The following is a 19,723-nucleotide window of genomic DNA, read 5'->3' as shown; positions in this document are numbered from 1 at the left end:
CTGAAATGTGTGAATAGTTCTGGCCCAGGCATGCTGTATCTTACATACTCTCTGGAGACCTCGATAAAGCAGGGTGTATGTAGGTCCTTCAGTGCTACTAATGGTCAGGAGCCGACGCTTGTCAACTTCTCTGTCCTACAAACACAATGTACAGATACATGGCTTTCTTAAGTAACAATTACTCAGTAAATCAACTGAGGCTCTGCCCAAGGATTTCCTTTCATGATTCCAAAACAGATGCTGAAGGAAGTTATTCTTTTTAAACTATCTACCTAAGCAAAAGGAGGATGCTTTAACCACTTGGGCCAGAGTACTAGCAGCAGCTGAACAATATTTGTCATCACAGTGCTTTGCTTTCTGCTAACCATTTGGAGAACAGCAATACTTCCTCTGTACCTGACTCCAAACATTTAACAGATAAACAGGGCAACCAGCAGACCAGCACTATTGAATGAAGTTCAAGAACAACAGACATTGTATAAGAGTAAAACAACACAGAATACTTCCTCACCATGGGCTGGAACCTGAACAAATCCACACACTCTCATCCCACCCAGCAGCAATCCTCCAGATCTCCTTTCATGCAGTTCCTAAGGGCTCCCCCCCAGCCCCCTAGGAGTAGCATTTCAGGGTGCAACTTGAGCAGCAGGGAGCAGAAAGTCAAACTCAATGACAGATCTTGTTTGGCCCTAAGAAAGGAAGCAATTGTCTCTTTGTACATGACATGATGAAAGTCTTTTCCCAATTCCAGGAAGATTCTGAAAATCAGTTACTCATTACCTCTGCCACACACCCCTCCCCTACATGCCTCTTCAATGTAGAATATGTCTCCATTGCACAAGCGTGTATTATCAGTATCTTTATTTTCATGGGAAGGTGGATTCCGACCAGAGAGGCAATCTTCTCTTGTAAAGCACTTATCACAATCACATGGATCAGGATCTCTATTATTCTTTGTGCAAATCTTATCATTTGGATGAAGATCTCTTACGTATGCATTTCTTGTGGAACAAATTTTGTCACCGCACTGAAATTGTAACTGGTTTTTATCGTTTCTGAATGAAAACAGAAGCATACTGAAGATTCATTTAAAGCATTCATAAGTGCAAAAAGAAAACCCCCAAACAAGCATGTACCTCCAAAAATATCCCCATGCTTTCTTACAGGACATCAGTGAAAAAACATCCAGTGTACACAAAGATACTGAGGTTCTGTAATGCATTCAACAACATCACCAAATTAGCAAAACAAAGGACCACAGCACTGAAGAGCATACCTCTAAAGTCTCCTAGAATACTCTTCAGAAATATCATGAACCACCCTAATAAACCTCTTAAGCTTCAATATTTAAAAAACATTTTGAAGTATACTTCCAGAACTGGATCTCAATTAAAAATAGCAAAACACAAAGTCATGCTGAACTCAATTCGTTCAGGTCAAACAGCTGCAAACCCCTGGATTCTAAACATCACAATATTTTGTTTATTGAGATTCACTGTGGTATAATGGCTAGCATCTCACACCAGGACCAGTAAGAGTCCTATGTTCACATCCCCATTCAGCTATAAAACTCATGGTGTGATTTCCAACCCTTCACCTTCTTTCAATTTAACCTACTTCACAGGATTGTACGGAAAATAAAATGGCAGTGGAAGAACTACGCACACCGAGAGGGGACTGAAGAAATGGCAGGATATTACTCTGTGATCGGTTAGAGCTAGAATCACAATTAAGGCCTCTTCAGACTGTAAAAGCCCCTGGAATTAACACTATGTGGGACTGTTACAACACTCTCCACCCGCAATGATATCCTAAGTCAATATGATGGAAATGGGTACCCTTGCTGTAGGGGGAACAGCTATCCTGCTAGTTGCATTTTTAGAAATGAGGAAGGATCTGTAAAATTATGCTAGATCTTAAACAGCTGGGCAAGGGGGCTTTCATATGAAGCTGTTTGCTAACTGGAAACTTGGGAATGTACCATATATCTTTAATTTTATTTTTCTCTTTGAAATCAGCAAATATGATACAGAAGAACTGATTATTGAAAACACTCAATTTATCAAATATTTCCATGGTTTTGATACTATTTGGTACCCTTTGGCTTCACTGGCTATCACTTACTCTCAGCCCCGGGTCCCCCCCCCCCCAACCCACTCACTATCTTCTGACAAAACAACATAAATTATAGCAACCAGTGCCCAATCTTAGTTCTTTACCATTAGCAGAAGGCGAGAAAAAATGTAAAAGGTGGGAGAGAAGTATCCTTTTTACCATCTCTGCTTCTGAAACCTCTCTTCCTGCACCATCCCAAACCTCACTCCGGAGTGTGATCACAAATTAATTACCTACTTTGTGTTTACCAGTGAGGACTCACAACAAAAAAATGCAACATATTCCTCTCCTCACCCCCTATATTTAACAGAAGGACTCTTGTGAGGTGATTGCCAATTGTAAATACAAAGTTGAATGTATCTACGAAGGTGAAGTATAAAATAGTTTCCTTTACTGCACGTAGCACTATTCCTTGCGCTAAACTGGCTTACAACACAAACAGTGGAACAAAGTTTGAGTCCTGTGGCACCTTTAAGACCAACGAAGTTTAATTCTGGATATAAGCATTCATGTGCATGGTCTCTTTTTAAGATAATATCTGATGAAGTGTGGATGCACATGAAAGCTTATACCCAGAACTGTTGGTCTTAAAGGTGCCACTGAACTCAAACTTTGTTCTATTGCTTCTGACCAACATGGCTTACCCACCTGAATCTAACAAATACTGGTAAAGGATAAAACTTGAACAAATCCATACCGCATTGGATGATGTGAGTAGTGCTGACAACAGAGTTCATTGATGAGGTCACAGTCTTTCCTAACATATGTGAAAAAATACACCATTTTCAGTTTGATTATGAACACACACACACAAACCATTTCAGAATAATAGTTGTTGTTAGTTTTTAACCAGCCTCTAGAACCAAAAAAGCACCTGCTCTATTTAAATAGATTATTTTTCAAGCATTTACTCGAATGGAAATTATGAAATACTGCTACTGAGGAAATACTGCTACTGAGGAAACTAAGACAAGGATTTATACTCTACTACACAGCACCCCAAGGAAAGTCCTCAGCAGCTGAAAAATTTGGTATGGATCCTTACATCATCAACTGGCCTTGTTACTACTAGGACCCCAGTAATACTCCAGTCTTTTTGTTCTGAAGCTTGCTGCTCAAAGAAAGGAATAGCTACTTAAACCAACAATACACTTAAAATGTTTATAGAAGGAACAGGAAGAGTTTATTACTTAAAGTAGGGTTGTTTGACTCATTTGTTATGAGGGCCAGATCTGACATAAAATGAGACCTTGTTGGGCTGGGCCATGTGTGCCATAAAATGTGTTGCCAGGTAGCAGAGAAACAAACTTCATAAAGGACAAAGACAAACACAAAGATTTTTTAAAAACTTTAAATAAAACATGCTTAAAACGTTATCAGTCTTGCAATATTTTGTTTACTTAACAGTCACTGATAACCGACACCTCTTGCTCTGAATTATTACATCAAAATATCTGTGCTGTAGCGAGTATGCTTTTCATCTGTGTCCATCTGTAAGCTACAAATCTGCTTTTGATTAATTTACATAGTGAAATCTAATGGCCAGTGTTCTGAACCTAGACAAGGTTCAACATGAAATGTCTGGGCACTGTGAGCTTTTGTACATAAGTTGCTTCATGTGCTAGTCAAGAACATGAGAAGGCATCCCAGCACAGACTGAGGGCTAGGTATTTGTCTATAAAACTATAGTCTTCCCCAGAGAAATAACCACAACTCCTATGAGACAGCGCAAGAATAGAGAGACATCAATATATAGTGGTCAGTATAAGCTTACTTATCTGGGAAGCCTATGTTCAAAATCCCCAGTCTACAAAGGAAACATGCTGGGTGAACTTAGTCTGGACACACAATCTCAGCCAAATTTGCCTCACTGGCTTGTTATTATTCCTCATCTAAATAGTTCACACTGCTTTCCTACTGAGAAAGATTGGATCATGAGGGCATGAACACAGGGAAAAAGGGGAGGGAACCCAGTTGCATCCAGGAGAGCCCTGGCATAACAAGCCCAACAAAACATACACTGTAGCGAGACACACAAAAGCTCATAACTTGAATAAAACTTCATTGGTCTTAAAAGTGTTTTGTATTTCTCCCATGCAACTGAGGCAGCCAAGCAAAGCATGCTCTCCCTCGTTCCCTCTCTCCCTTTGAGGAGGGGAAGAAAGGCTTGTCTTTGTCTCTTGTGCAATTGAAGAGCCTGGCCAAGAAGCAAGCTCTGGCTCCTCCCCTTGGGAGGAGGAGGGGGAGAAGCCTCAGCCAGTGTGGAGAACAGAAGCTTGCCTCTCTTTCTCCCCTGTGTGACTCAAAGAGTCTGATAAGCAAGCTGTGACATAGCAGCAGCAGAACTGGAAAAGGAAGCAAGAAACAGCCAGTTTCTTGTGGGCCTGATAGGAACTCTCTGGGTGCCTGATCAATCCATGGCAACATGTTTTGACACCCCTGACTTAAAGCATAAATACAAAATAAGAGCAGAAAATACCTATGATCCATGCTATTTGTTATAAGCTTAGCAAAATGCTCGGCATTATCATGGTAGGCATGTGTGCACATGGAAGGAGGGGGTTGTAATTGCCTGGATTCTGTGTCCATACTGCTCCTCCCCCATGTAGTCACTATCTGCATAGCCCCGCCCTCTGTTCCATCTCTTGGTCACACTAAAGTGTAATACACACTTAGGAACTGGCTGTTCTGTGATTAGATACAATAGTCTGGATAATTTGCCAATAGTCTGCCAACTGCATAATGGAAAAGGAGATGCATAATTACATAGCAACAACACTATCATCTTCTGCAATGCTCTATTCTTTGAAGTGAAAAACCAATCTAGAGAGTATGATAAAGAGAAAAGCAGATGTGCTATGCATCACTCTTCCAGTTTTGCGGATGGTACTACCATTAAAAGCTAATAGATGCATCACAGTCTCACTAAGGATTTCGGTTGCATGGTCCACATACTTCCTACTAGCCTTCCCTCTCTAATGTGAAAATTGCCTCTCCTACTCCATCATTACGTTTAATTGGCATTAGTCATTACAAGAGGAGGCCTGCAAAGACTTATGATGGGAGTTCATTTCCCCCCCCCCCACCCTCTTTCCCTTCCTTGAAAGCCCCATAACCTCTCCCTTTTCCTGTTTCCTTTTCTCCCTCCCACTCATCACCAGCCCACCTATCTTCACCTGCTCCCCGTCTTCAGCTTTGCCTCCTTCCCTTCTCCGGCAGCCTCTGCCCAGAACAAAGTATAGCCTAGTTGCACTGTGGGGAGCCTTCAAGGACTGCAGAAAGGGGACCTCACTTTCTTGTGTATCCTTTTCCCTATACTATTTCCTCTTTTCTTCCACCTGGCAGCTAAGGTTGCCAACTTTGGGTTGGGAAATTCCTGGATATTTTGGGAGTAAAGCCTGGGGAGGGGCAGGACCTCAGAAGGGCTTAATGTCATACAGGGCACCCTCCAAAGCTGCCATTTTCTCCAGAAGAATTTACCTCTGTAGATTGGAGATCAGTTGTAATTCCAGAAGAACATCACATCCCACCTAGAGACTGGCAACTCTATTGACAGCCCCCTTATCCCAACCTTTACCTGCTTCCTTTTCAACTTCCACCCACCAAGTAACCTACTTTTTTTATCTGCCACCCATCTTCAGAAGTGAGAGACAGACAGACATAGATATAAATATATTGCCCACCTTTCTCCCCAATGGAGTCCAAAAGCAGCTTATATTATCCTCCTCTCCTCCACTTGATCCTCACAACAATCCTGTGAAGTAGTTTCCACAGAGGATGTGAAGCATACCCTGCATCCAGTAAGCATTTGTGGTAGAGTAGGGATTCAAACCTGGGATCCTAATCTGAAACTCTAACCACTACACATTAGCTTCTTTGGGGTGGTTACTATTGAACAGTGGCAAGTAGCCAGGGTCAGGTGGGTTATGCAAGACATGTGTCAAGAAGCTGCTAAGTGGCTGCTGCAGGCCTGCCCCAATGAGTCCTCTCTCTGAGGTCAAAACAGCCTTGGAAAGGGCCCTGTTCCCACATCCTGCCTTTTCTGATAGAAGGCTGGCAATACTGTTGTAATTCCAGAACAGCCACAATGGCCAGTGACAGAGCATGTGTTTCCTAAAGCTACAGACACTGCTTCTATTATTTCGGGGAGGGGGGGTGATTAATCCCACTCATATTTTTTATACGATTTCCCATTTTTCTGCAAACCTTGGGCTTGTCAAAGATTTGTAGAAATGTCTGCCTTGTCTGCTCATGGCTCCAATCACCAGATTTAAGTATCTGCAGATGTGCTGCCACATTGACAATTAGATATATTGATGTCTATTTGGGTAGAATCATGATTTAAACTACACAGACCTTACTTCCAACAGGAGTCTGAAACCAGATAACCAAGAGTACTATTCATGCAGGAATGGAAAGAATGAGGGCAATCTCTATGTGTAAGGAGAGGAACAAGGAAAGGAAGCAACTAATCCTGCAGCTGGCTCCCACTGTTTATTCATGGCTGAAGGACAGGCATGCCTGCACCAGTTCGAATTTTTAACACGTAGGAGAGACCTTGCATGTCTACATACACAATTATTACCTTCTAAAAGAAATGAACTGTGACTGCTCAGCATCTTCAAGCCCTGGTCCTCCTTTTAGCAAAGCCTTTATGGCAGGCTGCAAGTCTGATAACAAACACAAAACAAATACAAAGCATAACTCCAAAATGGTTATTACAATAATAAAAAGACATTTCACCATGATAATGTCAGCTGCTTGTAGCTACTTGCAGCAATGCAAGTGCAACTCTGAGATGTATGATTAGCAAGCTTTTATGAATCTCTTGCAAGGTAGTCTTAGAGCTTAGGCAAAGATTTAAGAAACACTGAACCATGACGAAACAAAATAAATTGTCAATACTACATAAACTGCATCAGTTACATGACCTTAAAAAATTATTAGGATAACTACACTTCCAGCACTCAAACCGACCACCAGCAGCTGGCAAGTCATCTGCTCCTGAACTATCAGAAGCAGGCAGAAGTTAAGCATCAGTCCACCGATGTACCACTGGCTGATTTCTAGTTGATCACTACTGGCCTGCAAGTACTCTTGTTAAGACAACTGATCTGAGGATCACTTAACACGGGTTACTTATGTGTTAACTATCAAAAGTACATTCTGCTCTTTGCTCAATTTAACACACAGCAAAGGGTCCATGGGAGTCCTAGTTAAAACAAAGGAAAAACATCCATCATGCAAACACATGCAGTGCTGAAGGCATTCTCTTCCCATACTATGCAGTACCTAAAACCTCACTGGAGAAGATCCTGATGCTGGGAAAGACAGAAGGCAAAAGAAGGGGACAGCAAAAGATGAAATGGCTGGACAGCATTACTGATGTAACTAACACGAATTTGAGCAGACTTCAGAGGATGGTGGAAGACAGGAGGGCCTGGTGTGACTTTGTCCATGGGGTCGCAAAGTCAGACTCGACTGTGCGACTGACAACAACAACAAAATTGAATCAACATCAACTTGGTCTATATTGCATAAGTGCACTACTTAATACATGACTCATTAATGCTGAACACTTACCATCTTCAGAAGACAGGGCAACAAAAATAAATTTTTTCTCTGGACTTGGCATTGGCCAGGTTCTATTCTTGTCAGAGCTTCTGAGCACAGCATCAAATTCTGGGTACATCCGCTGAGAGATTCTGGATCCAAGGAGGGGGGGGGGGTGTTGAATGATAAAAATGTCACAGTTGCCCAGGCAGAATTTTTGTCATCTTGGTACACCAGTGTTTCACTCAATGAACCATAATTTCATTCTGCACATGAGAATACATTCAGAGGACACATATATACAACAGATATCATACCGACTGATCTTAACAGAGGTAGAGTGACTGAACAGTTTCTTCTGAATGTGGGAACTGGGACTGGAATTTAAATGGGTTTTTAAAAAAAAAACTTGTCAAAATGTTTAGCTGAGGTGTTATGTTTTTACACACATACACTTTCTGAGAAAAAATGCTGTTCACCAATACAAATGACTGCATGAGCTGAGGGCTTTGAGCAATCATACGCATCCTAGAGTGAAAAGTCCAAGGAAATGCCAAAATAATGCAACTGGGAATGTAGTATCTTTATGCTGTAGAACAAGCTCTAGCTAACAAAGATTTTTTTTTCAAAAATCCTACCTTGTTGAATTATTCACAATTAACTGTGATTCAGTTCTGTGATTGGTTCTGAGTTCTACTGACCAATTGCTCGATTTCAGACTCTCAAACACATCGCACAGCATGTTACCAGGCTCAATACTGGGTAACTGTCTAATATCACCTAAATAAAGTGCAAAATTATATTCGGTATTAATATTGAACCATTATTGTTACGTGCATTTCAGTTCCATGCTTGGGCTTTCTTGGAGCCTCTAAATGTAATTACAAATTTCTTTTGTTTTTAGAAAGAAAACACAGTAACAGCAGGAATACCAAATCGTAGATAGTAAAAGCTTTATTGTCTGGCACTCAACTATCCAAAAAGGTCAGTTAACTGCTATTGTCTAGAGGATAATTTCAGCCAACATGCCTCTGTATTTCTGGGCATGCACATGGCCCACGCACATCTCTCCAGCTGGCCAGCTTGATGTCTCCAGCTGTTGCTAGGCTTTTGACAGCCAGCTGACACTATCCTCAGATTCTTCTTTTCCCTCAGCCTGCCCTGGGGCACTAAAAGCCAGCTCTGCTGGAGGGCTCTTGGGCAGCTTGTCTGCCTGTTGTATAAGATTGCTCTATGGCGCAGGGGGAAGGGTTCCAGGAAAGGTCCTAGCTGGAATGAAGGCTGTTGCCATGGCACTCCAAATGGGATGGAGTTTGGTTGCTGTAAATTCCCTTTGCTAGGGGTGGGGGCAGAGCAATAAGCTTGAGTGTCCAGCAAATTTGATCATCCAGCAACACTTATTTCCCATGAGTGAAAACATAACTTTTACTGTATTGCATGATATGACAGTTCACTAACAATCCTGTTCTGCTTCTACATGTGGGATTTCAGAGTCTAACAGGGACTGCAATCTTGACTCAAAGGAATTTGTGGAAGTATCCTTCAGATATCAAAGTGAACACTATCTAAAAATGAAGTTTGTATGATTTTCTTTACAGTAAAATTGCTTTAAAATACTTGTTTAAAAACTGCTGTAAGAAACTTAAAAATATGCATTCAGAGAATATTTCACAAGTAAGATTTCTAGAAATGTGAACAAGAGTAAAAAATACTAAATTTAATCCCTATGAAATAGGTGCATGCTTCATGAGGATGGGTCCTATCAGAACCAAATTATAATCAGTGCACAACTGCTCTTCTGCCAGACCAGGGAGATCAGGTCCAACATTAGATCATAATTAAGAATTCATATCTTCTGCACCAATTAGTGAGTAAGAGTTATGTCTGAACACTGGTTTGTTAGTTTAGATTATTTCTCAAAGGCTGGGCTGTAACACATTTTTTATGTAACCTCTTTCCATAAATCTCAATAAAAGTATTAGGAAACAAAGAAACATCTCTTATACATTAGATGAACTATAAAATATTATTCTCATTTCAAGTTTGTCTTAATTTTTAACCAAAGCTTTACACTTACCAAGAATAACGAGCTTTGAAAGCTGAGCATTGTGGAATAAGAGTTTTAAAACTCTGCTAAGAACAACTACGGACACCAAGCTTCCTTCATCTACAACCAACACTTTGACTTTAGAAAACTTCCATGGCTTGGCCCCAGAGTAATAGCTATAGACAACCTGAAAACACACCATTTAAATGTTGCATTAAATACAATCAGGGTTGAATAGGAGAACAGGGGCCCTCAGCTCATCCTATAAAGAAGGGAGGAAAAGCCTGCCCGTCTATCTGTTACAAACGTGTTACAAGCAGGATATAAATTGAGTGGATGCATCCCATACCACACTGTGGCACAGCCAGGCAAGCATGTCCCTTACTACAGCAAGCCCTTTTTCCCTTGCATCCACCATGTGCCTGGCCCTCTTTTTGGGCTGGAGTGGCAGCTCCACACTGGAGCTGGCTCTGCGGGGGGTGGTCCTCCAAGGCCTCTTCCCTTAATGGCCAATTTTTCCTAGAGTACAATCAGATTTTCTTTTCTTTTTTATCAGCTAAACTTTTTGCTCAGTCTTTCATTTTCCCTATTTTGTTGTGCAAGCAAGTAAGCAATGTCTTTAAAAGGCTTTCAAACCAGCATCTTAATAAAACTGCATTGGAAGTTAAAAAGAGTGAAAAACAGCACACTCATCCTGGGTTAATAATGCAATTTAATAACTGCTGTGGGTGTGTAATCTTGTCACAAGAGGTTACAAGTCATGCACTAAGAGAAATGCCTGGGCCCAAGATCCAGAGATACAAACTTCCAGATTCTGGAAAACTTATGGCACCTAGCCAAAATAATGTACAAGAAAATACCCTATAAATTCCAAAATTTCCTTTATACTATGTGAAATATTTGGAAGTACCAAATTATTTATACTATTTGCAGAAGATATTTTGCATATTATGTCTTGAAAATTTAAGTTAACACCACTTCAGGTTACTGGAAAACTTTAAAAATATTTCATACCTGATGCAGAGTATAAGCAGGAAGATCTGTTTTCTTACTCAACAAACCTGCTGCCTTCCCTGTAGGTGCAGTAAACAAGACTTCCAGCAATTCACTTTTATCTGAATGTACATTGAGAGAAAAAGATGGCTTAGAAGTTTTCCACTCTTCTGATGTGTCCAGGTCTGCTTCAAAATCTTTACAGGCTCTTCTAACTTCTTCAAACTCCATTTGTTTTAGATAGCGAAAAAGGGAACTAACCACTGTTGTTTTTCCACAGCCACCTTTGCCACTCATAACTGTTACTGGATTGGAACAGATCAATTCCATTGCATTCTCCTGATCTGGATCCACTTCTGCTTCACAGGTTTCTTTACTGGTGGTTCCATCCATATTTTCTTGCATATCTGAATTACTGTTAGGTTCTTCCTCATCATTTAACATATTCTCAACTGGGCCTTTTGGATCATTAATATGTGCACCACTATTAAGTACCTTTCTCACATCAACATGAAACTGCCATGGGGTTTTCTTTATGAGCTCATATATAACCAGTGCAATGTCTTTTTCAGCTTTGTACAGCTTGTAAAGGAACACTAGTTTTCTCTCAATAACCACTATCTTCTCTTCTTTCATAAACTGAAGTGACTGCCAAACACATTCAGTGGACATATCAGAGACCATACTCATCAACACATCCAGTTCTTCATATGTATGTCCCATCTCTCGACACCTCTTCTGGAGTTCTGCATATATTATTAATGCATTCTTTTGTAAATCAGGAATCTTTTCAAGAAGTTGTGTGAATTCACAGAAAGCTTTCCAAGGAGCTTCACCAATGTACGTATGCAGATCTCTGTATAATATCTTTTAAAGAAAACAAAAATCTGTTACTTAGACTTAACATTCCCCAGGGGAGCTGGCATAAGTTAAAAACAGAAAATACGTATCCCTAAAGTAGCTGTAATGAACTACTTGCAATCAAAGTTAAAAACTGGCATAAGTTAAAAACAGAAAATACATATCCTTAAAGCATAGGGTTGCCAAGTCCAATTTAAGAAATATCTGGGGACTTTGGGGGTGGAGCCAGAAGACTTTGGGGGTGGAGGCAGGAGACATTAGGGGTGGAGCCAAGATCAAGGCTGTGACAAGCATAATTGAACTCCAAAGGGAGTTCTGGCCATCACATTTAAAGGGACGGCACACCTTTTCAATGCCTTCCTTCCATAGGAAAGAATGAAGGATAGGAGCACCTTCTTTTGGGGCTCACAGAATTGGACCCCTGGTCCAATCGTTTTGAAACTTGGGGTATATTTTGGGGAGAGGCATTAGATGCTGTACTGAAATTTTGGTGCCTCTACCTCAAAAAAGAGCCCCCCCAGAGCCCCAGATACCAGCGGATCAATTCTCCATTATTTTCTATGGGAATAAATCTCCATAGGGAATAACAGAGTTCCCAGCAGACATTTCCCTCCCCTCCCCCCGCTTTCTGATGACTCTGAAGCAGGGGGAGGGCCTCCAAACCAGGGGATCCCCTGCCCCCACCTGGGGATTGGCAACCCTATTAAAGCAGCTGTAATGAACTACTTGCAATCAAAGCAACCAATTTCAAAAGCCCTTCTAAAGCCCACTCAGCCAATCTCCTTGTCAACTCCAGGTTGGGAAATTCCTGAAGATTTGGGTAGAAGCCTGTGGTTTGGAGACAGACTGAACCTCAGAAGGGTATAAATGCCACAGAATCCACCCTTCAGAGCAGTTGTTTTCTCTAGGGGAACTGATCTTTATAGACTGGAGATCTATTGTAGTTTCAGATCTCAAGGCTTCAACCTGGAGGTTGGCAGCCCTACAAAACACCGAGTGCAATCTTGCACCAAACAGGTATTCTGAAGTCTGACTGATTTCAACTGAGCACAGCTAAGGGCAAAAAGGAAAGAAAACTCCCTTAAAGATCCTGCCTTGTTTTAGACAACTTGTAAACCCACCATTTTAATTAACCATTAATTGTTTGCTAATTGTCTGAAATCAGCCCACCCCATTAACAAGTTACTGTGGCTACCTCAAACCTGTGTCAGCATTTGGCTTATTATCCATAATAGGTCCATGATGTCATGGGAAATTAATCCAGACATCCTGACTTGTTCTTCAGAGCCACTTCATATGCTGCACAGACTACAGAAAATGTCTTGCAAGAGATCCTCAAACCAAAACCTCTGTTGCTAGCACTTCCTGTCACTGCCCTTTCTGCCTGTCAACAGTGTCACCTCTACCTGTGCATTTTTACAGGACCAAGAACACTAGTAAGCGCCTTTCTAACAGGCTACAGCTAAAAGAAGTGCTGCTTGTTTAACCATGTGCACAGTGATCTCAAGTGATTTCACCACTCCAAGCTATGTGGCACTGGTGCAGGTCTGGGAGGAGTGCACATGACTGCCAGACATCACCATGTAACCACCAACAGAGTCCAAGGCAGGAAGCTCCAATGCCTCTGGATTTCCACCGTGTTGGGCCCAGAGGGGCCTGCCACTCAGGCAGGGTATGGGATACACACTGACCCCTCCCCCACAAGACCCTCCTTCTGAAGTTCCAGTGGCAGAATAAATGTGGGATGAAACACTGGGAGGACATCTATTGCTGGATATTTGAATGAGATTGTGTATGTAAATGCCACAATTAAATCAAGTTTTGTTATTCTTCACATTTGGCGTGAGATGTCAGAACCCAGACAACTTGACTGAAGAAGGGCGTGTGGATCTGTAGCCCAACAGTAAAGCAGATCACTGGTAAGTAATTTGGGGATACATTGCCCTTAGATTAGTGCTACAACACAAGCTGGGATAGCAGATGAGGTTTTTGTAGAAAAGATGGGTGAGAAATAAAAGCCCTAAAACTAGGATTTATTGAGGCAAACCAGGATTCAGAAATCATCTGTAAGCTGAATCCTCATTTTACAAACAAATCACATTATTGTGGTTATGAATGAACTGAACTATTCCAACAAGTTTTTAGGACCCAAGTTTTGTCACAGCTTTTATACAGGGCACTGTTGGGATTTACCAGAGATAGCTCTAATGATACACATTTTGAAACTTTTCTTTTCAAAACAGTGGCAGGGAAAGCATTTAACCTAGCCAAAAGAAAAGCCCTCTAATATTTAGGGATAGTTTTATCAATTAACCATCTCTAAATATTAGAGAGCTTTTCTTTTGGCTAGGTTAAATGCTTTCTCTGCCACTGTTTTGCTGGGTAGATCCTGGGGGCTAGCTTATTCAGATAGACTGCGTCCTTATAGATCTGGTGCAACTGAAACACTGGCTCATATTTTCTTTGACTGTGTGTTGGTGGCCCCCTTGAAATATTTCTGGATTCAGTAAACAATTGATCTGGTGCTTCTTCTGCTTCCCTGGCTTTCTTGCTAGTTAATAGTGATTTTGGCATAGTGCCAGCTGTGATTTTTTTTTTTTTGCTGCAATGGCTTAAATTTGCATTAGATGGAATTAGATGGTGGTATTAGCGTGTTTTATGCTGTCCAAGACCACTGGGTCATCAGATAATTTGAAACAAAAAAACACTTGAAAACTACCATTCAAACACACTAAATAAGAACATAAGAGAAGCCATCTTAGATCAGGCCAATGGCCCATCCAGTACAACACTCTGTGTCACACAGTGGCAAAAAAAAAATTATATATATATATACACACCCACACACACACACATACACATACACACCCACACACACTGTGGCTAATAGCCACTGATGGACCTTTGCTCCATATTTTTATCTAACCCCCTCTTGAAGGTGGCTATGCTTGTGGCCGCCACCACCTCCGATGGAAGTGAATTTCACATGTTAATCACCCTTTGGGTGAAGAAGTACTTCCTTTTACCCGTTTTAACCTGTCTGCTCAGCAATTTCATCGAATGCCCACGAGTTCTTGTATTGTGAGAAAGGGAGAAAAGTACTTCTTTCTCTACTTTCTCCATCCCATGCATTATCTTCTAAACCTCTATCGTGTCACTCCGCAGGCAACGTTTCTCCAAGCTAAAGAGCCTCAAGCATATCAACCTTTCTTCATAGGGAAAGTATTCCAACCCTTTAATCATTCTAGTTGCCCTTTTCTGGACTTTCTCCAATGCTGTAATATCCTTTTTGAGGTGCGGTGACCAGAACTGCAAACAGTATTCCAAATGAGACCGCACCATCGATTTATACAGGGGCATTACGATACTGGCTGATTTGTTTTCAATTTCCTTCCTAATAATTCCCAGCATGGCGTTGGCCTGTTTTATTGCAAACACACACTGTCTGGACATTTTCAGTGAGTTATCTACCACGACCCCAAGATCTCTCTCTTCGTCATTCTCTGCCAGTTCACACCCCATCAACTTGTATTTGTATCTGGGATTCTTGGCCCCAATATGCATTACTTTGCACTTGGCCACATTAAACCGCATCTGCCACGTTGACGCCCCCTCACCCAGCCTCAACAGATCCCTTTGGAGTACCTCACAATCCTCTCTGGTTCTCACCACCCTGAACAATTTAGTGTCATCTGCAAACTTGGCCACTTCACTGCTCACTCCTAACTCTAAATCATTTATGAACAAGTTAAAGAGCATGGGACCCAGTACTGAGCCCTGCGGCACCCCACTGCTTACCGTCCTCCACTGCGAAGGCTGCCCATTTATACTCACTCTCTGCTTCCTATTACTCAGCCAGTTTTTGATCCACAAGAGGACTTGTCCTTTTACTCCATGATTCTCAAGCTATCTAAGGAGCCTTTGATGAGGAACTTTATCAAAAGCTTTCTGGAAGTCAAGGTAAACAACATCTATTGGGTCTCCTTTGTCCACAAGTTTGTTAACCCTCTCAAAGAAATGTAACAGGTTAGTGAGGCAAGATCTTCCCTTACAGAACCCCTGCTGAGTCTTCCTCAATAACCCGTGTTCATCAATGTGCCTACTCATTCTGTCCTTGATAATGCTTTCTACCAAGTTTCCCGGTATTGAAGTCAGACTGACTGGCCTGTAATTTCCCGGATCTCCTCTGGAACCCTCTTTAAAGACGGGGGTGACATTTGCTACCTGCCAGTCCTCAGGAACGGAGGCAGATTTCAATGAAAGATTACAGATTTTTGTTAGAAGATGCACAAGTTCAACTTTGAGTTCTTTCAGAACTCTCGGATGTATGCCATCCGGGCCTGGTGACTTATTAGTTTTTAATTTGTCTAACAGTTGTAGGACCTCCTCTTTTGTCACCTCAATCTGACTCAGATCTTTCAACATCCCTTCCAAATCCCTCCCTATCCTTCCGATATAACTTATATCCAGGAATCACCGTGTCCCACTGATTCTCCTCATTCCACCAAGTTTCTGAAATTCCCACAATGTCTATGTTTTCTCCCAACACTAAATATTCCAATTCACCAATTTTACTTCGAACACTTCTAGCATTTGCATACAAACATCTATAACTTCCCAGGCAAGCTAGGCCCGCCACCTTCCTCCTACCGCCTCAAGACTCTGGCAGACAGTCCATACTGTTTGTCACCATCATAGTGGACAACTCTGATCCGTTACCCGGTAGAAGAATAGCAGCCAACCCTTCATCTCTTTGAGACGAGTCCTCCGAAACCAGACACATTTCATCTCCTGTCGGCTTTCCCCCAAGATTTAGTTTAAAAACTGCTCTGCCACCTTTTTGATTTTAAGCGCCAGCAACCTGGTTCCATCCGGGGAGAAGTGGAGACCGTCTCTTTTGTACAGCTCCCGCTTGTTCCAGAAAGCATCCCAGTGCTTAACAAACTTAAACCCTTCCTCCTTACACCATCGACTCATCCACACATTGAGACTTCTAATTTGTGCCTGTCTTTCCTGCCCTGCACGTGGAACAGGTAGCACTTCTGAGAAGGCTACCTTGGAGGTCCTGGCCTTAAGTCTCCCTCCTAGCAGCCTAAATTTTTCCTCCAGGACCTCACGACTGCATTTCCCCACATCATTGGTGCCAACATGCACCACAACCACAGGCTCCTCCCCAGCACTGTCTATCAGCCTATCTACTACACCCGTAATGCCCGCTACCTTCGCACCAGGCAGGCAAGTCACCATACGGTCAGTACGCGGTTTCACTACCCAGCTGTCTACTTGCCTAAGGATCGAATCAACATTTAAAATACACTGCCATGTTCAATAAGCTAATATTGGATAGACTGTAAGGAATGAGCACTGGACACAAGGTTATGGATATTGCCTCCCCACTGCAACAGTAAAAAAATCTTCTATACATGGGATATTTGCCATGGAGGGTGTGGATGAAAGAAATTGTGGAAAAGGAGGCTATGTGGTGCAGCAATTCCCTGGAAGAGCTTCATCTGCTATATTTTTATTTAGACAAACTACTGCCTTTTCCCTTACAGCAACAAAAAATTAAATTAGATATCCTACTAGCTAACTTGAAGAACATTTTCTTTTATTTCCCCAAATAGTATTTTTCTCTTTAAGAGAGAAACTGGAGAGCCAGTTTGGTGTAGTGGTTAAGTGTGCAGACTCTTATCTGGGAGAACCAGGTTTGATTCCCCACTCCTCCACTTGCACCTGCTAAAATGGCCTTAGGTCAGCCATAGCTCTGGCAGAGGTTGTCCTTGAAAGGGCAGCTGCTGTGAGAGCCCTCTCCAGCCCCACCCACCTCACAGGGTGTCTGTTGTGGGGGAGGAAGGGAAAGGAGATTGTAGGCCGCTCTGAGACTCTTCGGAGTGGAGGGTGGGATATAAATCCAATATCATCATCATCTTCTTAAAGAAAACTTGCTTTTCTCTCATATTAATAGGAATTCAAACTCAGTTTTTTATAAATACTAACCTATATCAGTTTGATTAGGAAACATGAGTATTCATATATAACAATGTGATACACTGGATTCTGTAAGGGAAGATCTTGTCTCACTAATCTGTTAGAGTTCTTTGACAGGGTGAACAAACATGTGGACAAGGGGGACCCAATAGATGCTGTTTACCTTGATTTCCAGAAAGCTATTGATAAAATTCCTCATCAAAGGCTCCTAAGTAAACTCAGCAATCAAGGGATAAGAGGACAAGCCCTCTTGTGGATTAAAAACTGGTTAATTAACAGGAAACAGAATGTGAGTATAAATGGGCAGTTTTCTCAGAGGAAGGTGGTAAGCAGTGTGGTATCGCAGCTCTCAGTACTTTTTAACTTGTTCATTAATGATTTGGAGTTGAGAGTAAGTAGTGAAGTGGCTAAGTTTGTGGATGACACTATATTGTTTGGGGTGGTGAGAACCAGGGAGGATTGTGAGGCGCTCCAGAGGGATCTGTCAAGACTGGGAGGGTGGGCATCAGAATGGCAAATGAGGTTCAATGTGGGCAATTCCAAAGTAATGAACACTGGAGCCTAAAACCCTAACTATAAATACATGTTTAAAAGGTAGTCCCCTGTGCAAGCATCAGTCGTTTCTGACTCTGGGGAAATGTCGCATCACGTTTTCATGGCAGACTTTTTAATAGGGTGGTTTGTCATTGCCTTCCCCAGTCATCTACACTTTCTTCCCAGTAAGCTGGGTACTCATTTTACCGACCTCAGAAGGATGGAAGGCTGAGTCAACCTTGAGTTGGCTACCTGAACCCAGCTTCAGCTGGGATCGAACTCAGGTCGTTATCAGAGAGCTCAGACTGCAGTACTGCAGCTTTAGCACTATGCGCCATGGAACTTCTTCTAAATAGAAGATGATTTTGGATTTATATCCTACCCTATACTCTGAATCTCAGAGCGGTCACAATCTTCTCTACCTTCCCCCGCCCCACACACAACAAACACCCTGTGAGGTAGGTGGGGCTGAGAGTGCTTTCACAGCAGCTGCCCTTTCAAGGACAGCTTCTATGAAAGCTGCGGCTGACCCAAGGCCATCTCAGCAGGTGCAAGTGGAGGAGTGGGGAATCAAACCTGGTTCCCCCAGATGAGAGTCCGCACACAAAACCACTACACAAAACTGGCTAAATACATGTTGATGGGGTCCAAACAGGCAGAGACTGACCAGGAGATCATAGAGTTGTGGTAGATAACTCACTGAAAATGCCAACTCAGTGTGTGATGGTAATAAAAAAGCAAATGCTATGTTGTGGATTATTAGGAAGGGAACTCAAAACAAATCAGCCAGTATCATAATGCCCATGTATAAATCGATGGCGTGACCTCATTTGGAATACAGTTCCATGTTGTGTACAGTTCTGGTTACTGCACCTCAAAAAAGATATTATAGCCATGAAAAAGATACAGAAAAGAGCAACTAGAATGATTAAGGGGATGGAGCACTTTTCTTATGAAGAAAGGTTAAAGAGGTTAGGGTTTTTTAGCTTAAACAACTGAGGGGTGACATGATAGAGGTTTACAAAACTAAGTATGGGATAAAGAAGGTAGAGAAAGAGGTACTTTTCTCTCTTTCTCACAATACAAGAATTCATGAACACTCAATGAAATTAATGAGCAGTAGGTTTATAATAGATAAAAGGAAGTATTTCTTCATCCAAAGAGTACTGCCACAGGAAGCAGTGGTGCTACAAGCATAGACAGCTTCAAGAGGGGCTTGGATATGGCACAGAGGTCCCTCAGTGGCTATTAGCCACAAGGTATAGATGGAACACTATGTCTGGGGCAGTGATGCTCTGTATTCTTGGTGCTTTGGAGGCCATGGTGGGGGGGCCCGGCTGGTGGACCTCCTGATGGCACCTGGTTCTGGGACATTGTGTGACATAGAGTGTTGGATTGGATGAGCCATTGACATGATCTAACAATGGCTTCTCTTATTTTCTTATGCATATTTGGAGGTGGGTGCTGCCTCCCAACTACCATGCAGGTATATTAGGGAGCTACGTATGATCTTTTGAATTAAGAGGAACAAATATCTGAATAAAGTGTAATAAAATAGTTCTTGTTATATATTATCTCTCCTCCATTATTAAACTGCTGTATGAAGTTGAGCTGAGCACCACAGCATGCCAA

The 19,723-nt window shown here is 41.9% G+C and overlaps 1 protein-coding gene across 1 annotated transcript in view; it reads right to left on the bottom strand.

The window, feature by feature from the left end:
* HELB (DNA helicase B) overlaps nt 1–19,723 on the bottom strand; it is a 31,686-nt gene that overhangs the window by 6,021 nt on the left and 5,942 nt on the right. The window contains exons 4-11 of the mRNA XM_060245035.1: nt 10,730–11,575; nt 9,746–9,902; nt 8,307–8,448; nt 7,699–7,820; nt 6,701–6,785; nt 2,813–2,872; nt 809–1,055; nt 1–135 (exon numbers count right to left, since the gene is read on the bottom strand). Coding sequence (XP_060101018.1) covers nt 1–135; nt 809–1,055; nt 2,813–2,872; nt 6,701–6,785; nt 7,699–7,820; nt 8,307–8,448; nt 9,746–9,902; nt 10,730–11,575 — 1,794 coding nt within the window. The remainder of the gene's footprint in view (nt 136–808; nt 1,056–2,812; nt 2,873–6,700; nt 6,786–7,698; nt 7,821–8,306; nt 8,449–9,745; nt 9,903–10,729; nt 11,576–19,723) is intronic.

The sequence above is a fragment of the Heteronotia binoei genome, chromosome 8 (assembly GCF_032191835.1).
Source record: "Heteronotia binoei isolate CCM8104 ecotype False Entrance Well chromosome 8, APGP_CSIRO_Hbin_v1, whole genome shotgun sequence".
Lineage (NCBI taxonomy): Eukaryota > Metazoa > Chordata > Lepidosauria > Squamata > Gekkonidae > Heteronotia > Heteronotia binoei.
The sequence above is the reverse complement of the archived record's forward strand: the minus strand, read 5'-3'. Positions and strand labels throughout refer to the sequence as shown.